The 8,276-nt window shown below is 40.4% G+C and overlaps 1 protein-coding gene across 1 annotated transcript in view; it reads right to left on the bottom strand.

The window, feature by feature from the left end:
• Positions 1-2,549, bottom strand: part of LOC101847184 (endoglucanase) — a gene marked incomplete in the record, with an annotated part of 11,479 nt that extends 8,930 nt beyond the window's left edge. The window contains 1 exon segment of the mRNA XM_005096680.3: positions 2,444-2,549. Coding sequence (XP_005096737.2) covers positions 2,444-2,480 — 37 coding nt within the window.
• Positions 2,550-8,276: the final 5,727 nt, after the last annotated feature.

The raw sequence follows: 8,276 nt of genomic DNA, 5'->3' as shown, positions 1-8,276 counted from the left end.
AAGCAACCCCCCCCCCCTCCCACCTTTACTTGAGCTTTATGTAGCCTCGCCCAAAATAAGCGCCCCCTTTATTTTGGCCATATGTCATGTATCCTTTCTTATATATTACTAGCTGGGCCCCCTTACGATGAAACGAATGATAGGTGCTTTAATATCAACTTAAAGTCATTGGCCTACTATATTTACACTCTACTGGAATGGGGCAATAAATCTTGGGAGATGCAAAAAAATTATAAGGTCTAGATCTATACTCTCAAAACAAAATGCGCCTCGCGAAATATCACTTCCCGATTTTCTAAAATTACCAAGACCGAAACGTCGGCCTACAAAAGCGATCGGCGAAATAAAGAAATTTAGCTTTTTGCAGCTAAACTGTCTCAAAACTGAAAAAACCAAGGGCGACACGCTCTGGAGAATATTTTAAAGAATCTTTTGGCGAAAAACGAATGTCGATCGATGCAGCCATTAAAAAGCCTTTTGAATAGCAAAATTCGGCCACCACAAATAGATAATAGATTATCTCTATGTGCACAAGATAGTGTATCGGCGTCTGTGGTGTAGCGGTTAAAGGCTTTGCTGTGGTACACAAGAGACCCGAATTCGATTCCCAAGAGAAGAGAACATTGTTATCGAGTATCTCAGTACGTATTTCTGCCAGGATGGTGTATCCCCCGCAGCCTGGGTTCGCCCTGCAAGGCAGGGTCGGAGGCCCTCCTGATAATTATATTTTCCAAAATTGTGTCGATGTGGGCGTGAAAAAATTTTTAAAAATTGAGCTAGCACCTAGTGGTTGGGGGGGGGGGGGGGTCAAAAAGGAGTCAAGCCAATTGTATTTAGACTTTTCTTTGCCCCCCCCCTCCCTTCCCGTCCAACCTCAATGTTTCTATCATCTCTTGCGGGGGTTTTCCTGTACCTTTCCCTGCACTTAAGACACATAATTATTTATTCAATATTATCCTCTGTCAGTAAACTTTGGATCTGATAATACGTGTGGGTTTGGGAGTTTGTATGTGTATTGTTGTTGTAGTTTTTGTTGTTGTTGTTGTTGTTGTTGTTGTTGTTGTTGTTGTTGTTGTTGTTGTTGTTGTTGTTGTTGTTGTTGTTGTTGTTGTTGTTATTGTTTGTTGTCGTTGTTGTTGTTGTTGTTGTTGTTGTTGTTGTTGTTGTTGATGTTGTTGTTGTTGTTGTTGTTGTTAAATGGTTTCATAATGTGCATTTTTTGTCTTTATATTTGTCAGTTAAAGTTGAATTATAATTCTGCATTTTTCTGCTCTTAGGGCCTTCTAGGGATTAGGAGCTACATGAATTCTCATTACTATTATTACGTCTATCATTATCTTTATTTTAAAACTGGTCGTTGTCGCTTCAATGCACTTCTCTGTAATCCAAACAAAACAAAAAACAAATAGACAAACAATTAAACAAACAAGCAAATTAACACTCGTAGTCTATGTTAGAAGTGGCATTCAAGAAGTACTTACTTATTAAATACAGTGGAGTCCACTTATAACGAGTCCTGAAATAACGAGACGTCTGTTATAAAGACACTATTCTAACACCCCGGGGGGGGGGTCTCTTCTTTATCTTTGTAAATAAAATACTACTATAGCGCAATCAGACAAACACTGGAGTCGGTAATAGCGGAATATTGCTGCTGCTGTGCACATCGCATAGGCCAATTATACATAAAGTAAAACCTTGCAACTTGAGAAACGTGTTGGTGAACTAGCGAAATAAAGAATGGGAGAGCCCACGTGTGTCAAAAATGAAGAAGGGAGCGAATGAGTAGGGAGGGTGTGGCATGCGCAGACAAGCAGAACGCATCGTGTGATAGGCCAGCCTTGTCTAGATTATCTAGGCCTAGGCCTGCCTAGGCCTAGGCCTAGGCCTAGACCTATCATGCCTCTCACTTCTCCGATGCGGGGATGGAGAGGTCACAGTGTTGTGATGGATGGAATGAATGTGTGGCGTGCGCAAGCAGACGGAACGTTACCACAGAGAGTGGTGGGGTGGGGGACAACACAGTGGACGAGTTAGTCTGGAGCCCTTTCTTTCTAATCGATTCGATTTTTGATCAAGTAAGACCTAAAGGTCATGTTGAAACAAAATCGTCTTCAGAGGAGATAACAAAAGAAAATAAAGAGAACACCAAACTCATAGATTAGGCCTACTTTATTATTTCCCTTGAATGTATTACTGGATCCCTTATAACAAGTATCCTGCTGTAACGGAACTTTCGTACCAGTCCCCCCCTCTCTCTCTCTCTCTCTCTCTCTCTCTTTCCTCCCTCTCGCCCCCCCCCCCCCCCCCCCTCCCCCTCTCGTTATAACAAGATTCCACTGTATTGCCTCTGTGCCTTGGTATAGATCTACATGAGCTTTAACTTTGGGTACTTAATACAAAATGAAAAACAAACAAACAAAAAAGAGTCGTTCTTTCTTACCAATAAGTGCGGCGAGTATGGCTACCAAAGTCTTCATTGTGGCTGTTTGGGTTCTCAAGAACTGAGATACCTCATTGCACTCTTGTGTGGCTTTATATATACTGAAAAATTCGGGCAGGATTGCTTTGTGCATAATTAATGAAGTTGTTATTACTTTCGTTTTTGCTTGTTTATGGGGGCTTTTTACCGTCGTTGTTTTGATTTTTTCTTTTCTTTTTCTTTTTTAAACATTTGCTGCAATCTGCTGTCAAAAACACATACCGGTCCCGTCTTATCTTCGCTTCTCTATTTTTCCGTAGAAGGAAGTCCAGAAATGTTCGTTATTTTGTTCGTTGCTTGTCTTAAAGAATAAGTGATGAAACTGCACATTCTAGAGTGTTCATGTGGGTTTCTGACCTTACGCAATCTGGGAAGCCATTCCTCGTGTTTGTTATTATTAATGTTTAATCGTGTTGACGATTAATGCAGCCCTCTTTGCACTAAAAACTAACCCCGTTCAAGGACATGATTTTGGGCCATTCCAGGAAAACTGGAGACAATGACATACAGGAAACAGTTCTAAACAGTGATATAGCCATTCTTTACCCTTTTTATTATACGAGGGGCGTACCAAAAGTTAGTGGGGGGGTTTTTTACCTGACCATGAAGAAAAAAAAGGTAGAAAGCTGAAATTTAGGGTGAAAGCCAACAATCGTCTGCCTAGAATGCATGTGTAAATTTTGGGAAATTTCCTATTACTGGTTTTAACACCAGCGCACTGTAAGCGAATGGAGGTATGTTGTTCTCTAGTTTCAACGTAAAAATGAAGAAAATTGAGCACAGGACAGTAATAGAAATTTTGTTCTTGCAAGACAAGCAACTACGGGATATTTTTACGGAGATTCATGCCGTACTTGGATCTGATTGCCCACTCTATGCTGGGATAAAAATTTTGGCGTAAAAAATTCAAATGCAGATTCATAGACATTGAAGATGACCACCGTGATAGTCGCGCAGAGACAGTAACAACGGAACAGAATGCGTTGAAAATCAAGAAACGTGTGTTGTCTGTCTGATACGCTGGTGACAGTCGAACGTTTGAGCGAAGAAACCAGGCTTAGAATTGGATCAGTAGAACGAATCTTAAAAGAAGATTTGAATATGACCAAGGTTTCTGCGAGATGGGTCCCACGTTTGTTGACTCCTCCTTAAAATGTTCAACATGTGGATTGTTGTCAGGAATTGCTTGGTCTGTAGGAAAAGGATGAAACTTAATTTTTCGAAAGACTTGTAATCATGGATGAGACATGGGTCCACCACTACGATCCCGAGTCAAAATCTGCATCAATGCAGGGGAAATCGCCCTCGTCTCCAACACCAAAGAAGGCCATAGTGCGGCCATCAAGTGGAAAAATGATGTTATCAGGGTTTTTTTAATAGTTTTTTTTTGTTGTTTTTTTTTGGGGGTGGCTTTTTTCGGGGGGGGGGGGGCAAGAAGAAGTGATTATGACACACTATCTTGAAAATGGAAATAGGATCACCGAAGACCATTATTCTAGCCAGCTAAATAAATTACGAGAGGCTATAAAGGAAAAACAGAGGAAACACCTGAAAAGGCGTTTCATTGCTTCACGACAACGCGCCAGACATACTTTAAGATAAGCTGCAGAAACTGCGCGAGAAAGTGGCTAAGACATTTTGCCACATCCACATCAAGGTTAGTCTCAAATTTCAGCTTTCTTCCTTTATTCCTTCAAGGTCAGGTTAAAAAAAACACTTTTGGTATGCCTCTCGTATTTTGTTAAATACAACCTTCTTCTCACTGTAATAAGTCAGTCATTTTTATGGAATGACCCTTTAGCGTTAAGACAAGGCCACAGGTTGAGAGGACAATGCGGCAGAGAATGAGGCCAATCTCACACGACTCGGTCACTTCCCTGTCTTGAAACTCAGCCAACGGAGAGCTGATAAGTTTCACAAACAACTTTGGGGATAAGGCTGTACTTTTGAATTTAATCAGGTCAGTGTAACAATTGGTTTGGATTCTTTATGTTAACGGCACGGTTATTGTCGCCCAACCTCTCGCACGCCCCGTGCCGGCCCTACGGGATTGGGAAGAACAAACAAATAGGCTGCACAGTAGTAGGAGGTACACCCCTTGTAAAAATAAACACCAGCCGTAACCTCTTATGTCACCAAGACACCAGATATACCTCCTGTAGTTGCAGATTAATTGGATATTTATAGTGACCCACCAGTAAAGAAAAAAAAAAGAAATCATATGGGTCCTTTTTCCATCCCGAAAAGGAAAAGAGGCGGGACTTGACAACATTATTATTATGCGCTAAAAACAGATAATGGGGTATCGTATGAAAACATCCACCCACTTGTTGTTGTTGGGGGTTTTTTAGTTCAAAAACTGAGATGGTAACGAAACCCCAATGGACTGGAAAGAATGACACCTCACCAATCTACTCTAGAAAGATGACTTAAGCAACTGCTGAAAAAATAACGGGGGAATAATTTTGTTGTCAGTCGCCGGTAAAGAACCCAACAGTTATATCCTGGGACACATGAAAACCGTGGACCCCCATGGGAGAGACAAACAAGCAGGGTTCAGAAAAAAATGACCTTCTAAAGATCAGATTTCGATCTGTGGATCATATCCGAGCTGTGATTAGAATGGAACTCACTGCCTCTAACTAAAGTCGTGGACCACGAAAAAGCATTTGACAGCCTCCATCATGACAACTGATACTGATTCTCAGACACTGTGGCATCCCTGGAAAACTATTCAGACTAATTCAGGAATACTACATGGATACAAGCTGCAGAGTCATCCGTGAAGGCCAGTTCAACAACAGCTTCCCGATGCACACTTGAGAGAAACAGGAATGTATACTGTCATCTTTCTTGTTTTGGTTGGTTGGTTTGTTTGTTTGTTTGTATTGTTTTGATGAGGATTTTTTTCTTCCATCGACTGAATCATAAGATGACCACAGAAAGCTGACTTGTGGGAATCCGATGGACATTATGGACCCAGCTTGGGACTTGGGCTTTGTATTTTTAGTATGATCTTACTTTACTTTCACACCGTCACCAATAGAAAACGAGAGATCTTGTAAATATTTAACAAGTGTCAGGCCTTTAAGTCATCATCACCATCATTCTTTTCCCCCCTAGGTCAAGGTATAGGTTACGAACAAACACTTTCCACCTTTCCGAAAGTACGTCCTGACAAGTTCAAGATACGAGGATCAACACCACCATTAATGATCAGATTACTTTCAGGGAGGCACCACTAGAAGAAGTCGATTCCTACATCTACTTTGGAAACATGATTGAAAATGTTGGAGGAACAAACGCAAATGTCAAGACAAGAATAGAATAGGGGTGCTTTCACACAACTGAGAAAGACAAGGAAATAAGGAATTGGAGGAACTAAAACCAAGACAGCGCTTTTCAACACCCGTGCGTGTCAAAAGCGTACACTACATGAATCGGAAAGGGGCGGGGGGATAATGTTCGGACCTAAAGGAGATGGTATGGAACTAGACAGAGGTGGAGACAGTAACGCAGGACAGAGTAGAGAGAAAGCTCTTTGTTGGTGGCTTTTACTCAGACAGGCTAGAGCGTGAGAAAGGCTGATGGTAATGATAACATGAGTCTTAACGTACTAAACACTAGTACAGCATAATAGCAAACTAATTGATAATTGTTATCAAGTTAGTAAACATATCATTAGCTTTCTTTCGTTTTCTTATTTCTCAAACCTGGCACCTTTTTCAAAATGTCGATATTCTCGTTGCTGAACCCGGGGGCACTTTATGAATCAGCCTTGTTAGACTTGCTGGGTATCCATGTCACTGTCACATATATAAACCATTCAATCTTTCGCTTTTTAGCTCCAACAAAAATACGCAGACATTACACTTGTTTTTATCTTGCATGTTCTTAATGTGCATGCCATGTCTTCAAACGGAAACGAAGTAGTCCTCACTGACTAAAAACTGTGTCTGTTCGTGATGATCTCTGCACGAATGACACGCAGACAGGTTTATACAGAACGCAGATCAGCAGTAACTTTTCCTCCACTCATGCCAAGGTGCTAGACATGCTTAGATATGGAAACACAGCAGGTCAGAAGACCGTAAAAAAGGGAAATGTTTGCCTTTCTGTTCTTATTGTTGACCAGTCATACACATGGGAAACGACAATAAAAAAGATAACAGGCTCACTGGTCAAGTTAACAATATCTTTATTCAGCCATGATACATCACAAGAGGGCGTGACAAACGGATTACAATTCTAAGGAGGGTTAAGTGTTCTATCAATTGAGGGAGCAATTATTGTGCTATTATTTTTATCAACATCCTTTCTTTTTTTCTTGTTCTTTTAAAATTAATAATTACATCATAAATTAAGTTGAATGTTCTCTTCTTTCATTACACGTTAGTTCTGCAGTATAATATTATTTTCAGATTCATTTACTTTGAATGTATTTATTTTCTAACACACTTTGAATTTATTCTATGTTCATCCTCCTTTCTTTTCTATAAAAAAAATAGCATACAAAGTTCAAGAATCGCAACCGTAAGGTCGTGGGTTCGAATCCCGTCAGGGGCTCGACGTTGTGTCCTTGGGAAAGGCACTTTACACGAATTTTCCTCACTTCACCCAGGTGGGAATGGGTACCCGGCTATAGACAGCGAAAGATCGTGTCAGTTTGTTAGTGTTTAAGCGCTTAATCAACTGCTTGCACTATATGCTTCCCGGGAAGCTGAGAATGTTTCGGAGTGTTCTATGGTCTGCTGGGGTAATAATATAGTGTAAAGCGCATAGCTAGAGCCTGCTGTTGAGTGGGGACATGCGCTATACAAATGCTATTTATTATTATTATTATCATATCAGAGTTCCTTTGGTTAACTTTGTTTAATACAATGGTCATCATCCGGAATAAAGAACTAGTGTCATCTTCTGGTCAATGTCAATGGCTCATAATAATACAAATAAATTGTAAACATAAAAAATACTTTTGTGTGATTGTGACTAATTCCTGTATACCAATCAAATCAAAATGAATCAAATAAGCAGTAGCTTGATTTCTGTCATTTGTGAGGCAGCATGGTGGAATCAGGCTCTCGTCAAAATAACTTAAGTGAAGAAACTTGCATTTTTCCGCAGGTTTGTGAATTTTTTTCAAATTTTTGTTTTTTGGCCCAACACCTTTCATGCCCATTAAAGAACTTATTTCTGTGCGGATTTTTCTGAAAAACGTTGATGAAAGGCACAAAAAAGTACATTTTCAGTTACCACAGATTCTTCAGCAAAGGAAATAACTAATCTTTGGCGGTCATTTTCTCACTAATTTTACCTGTGAAAAAAGGTGACCCCCAACTCCTTCGTTTGCAAATATCTCGACTTGTATTCAAGATAAATGGACATTTTTTTCACCCAAATAAAGACGAGAGAACAAGCTTTAAGACGATACCAATAACTCTACATGCCCAAAAATTGATGAGAGCCTGATTCCACCACGCTGCCTCACATTTGTGCATTAATTTTGGTGTCTATAAGAAACGAGTGTGTGCTTGTTGTGGTCGCTGCACTACCCATTTTCAACATGCCTACAATGTGTGTTTGTCTTGTCTCTTAACAACACGACCACTTTTCGCAATGTAATATTATGTCTGAGGACCACTCCTGCCACGTGGAGCTCCTACAGGAGAGACGTTTTCGAGCTTCTTGTCCTGTTTCTGCGGTAAGCTTGGGAGCTTGACCTGTTCGTTGCTCTTTATGTTGCTGGCATCGTTTGGTTCAGGAGTGAGCATCTGGTCTACGTTCTGCTGTTTTG

This window comes from Aplysia californica, unplaced genomic scaffold, assembly GCF_000002075.1.
Source record: "Aplysia californica isolate F4 #8 unplaced genomic scaffold, AplCal3.0 scaffold00135, whole genome shotgun sequence".
Lineage (NCBI taxonomy): Eukaryota > Metazoa > Mollusca > Gastropoda > Aplysiida > Aplysiidae > Aplysia > Aplysia californica.
This window is presented reverse-complemented; position numbering and strand designations above follow the sequence as displayed.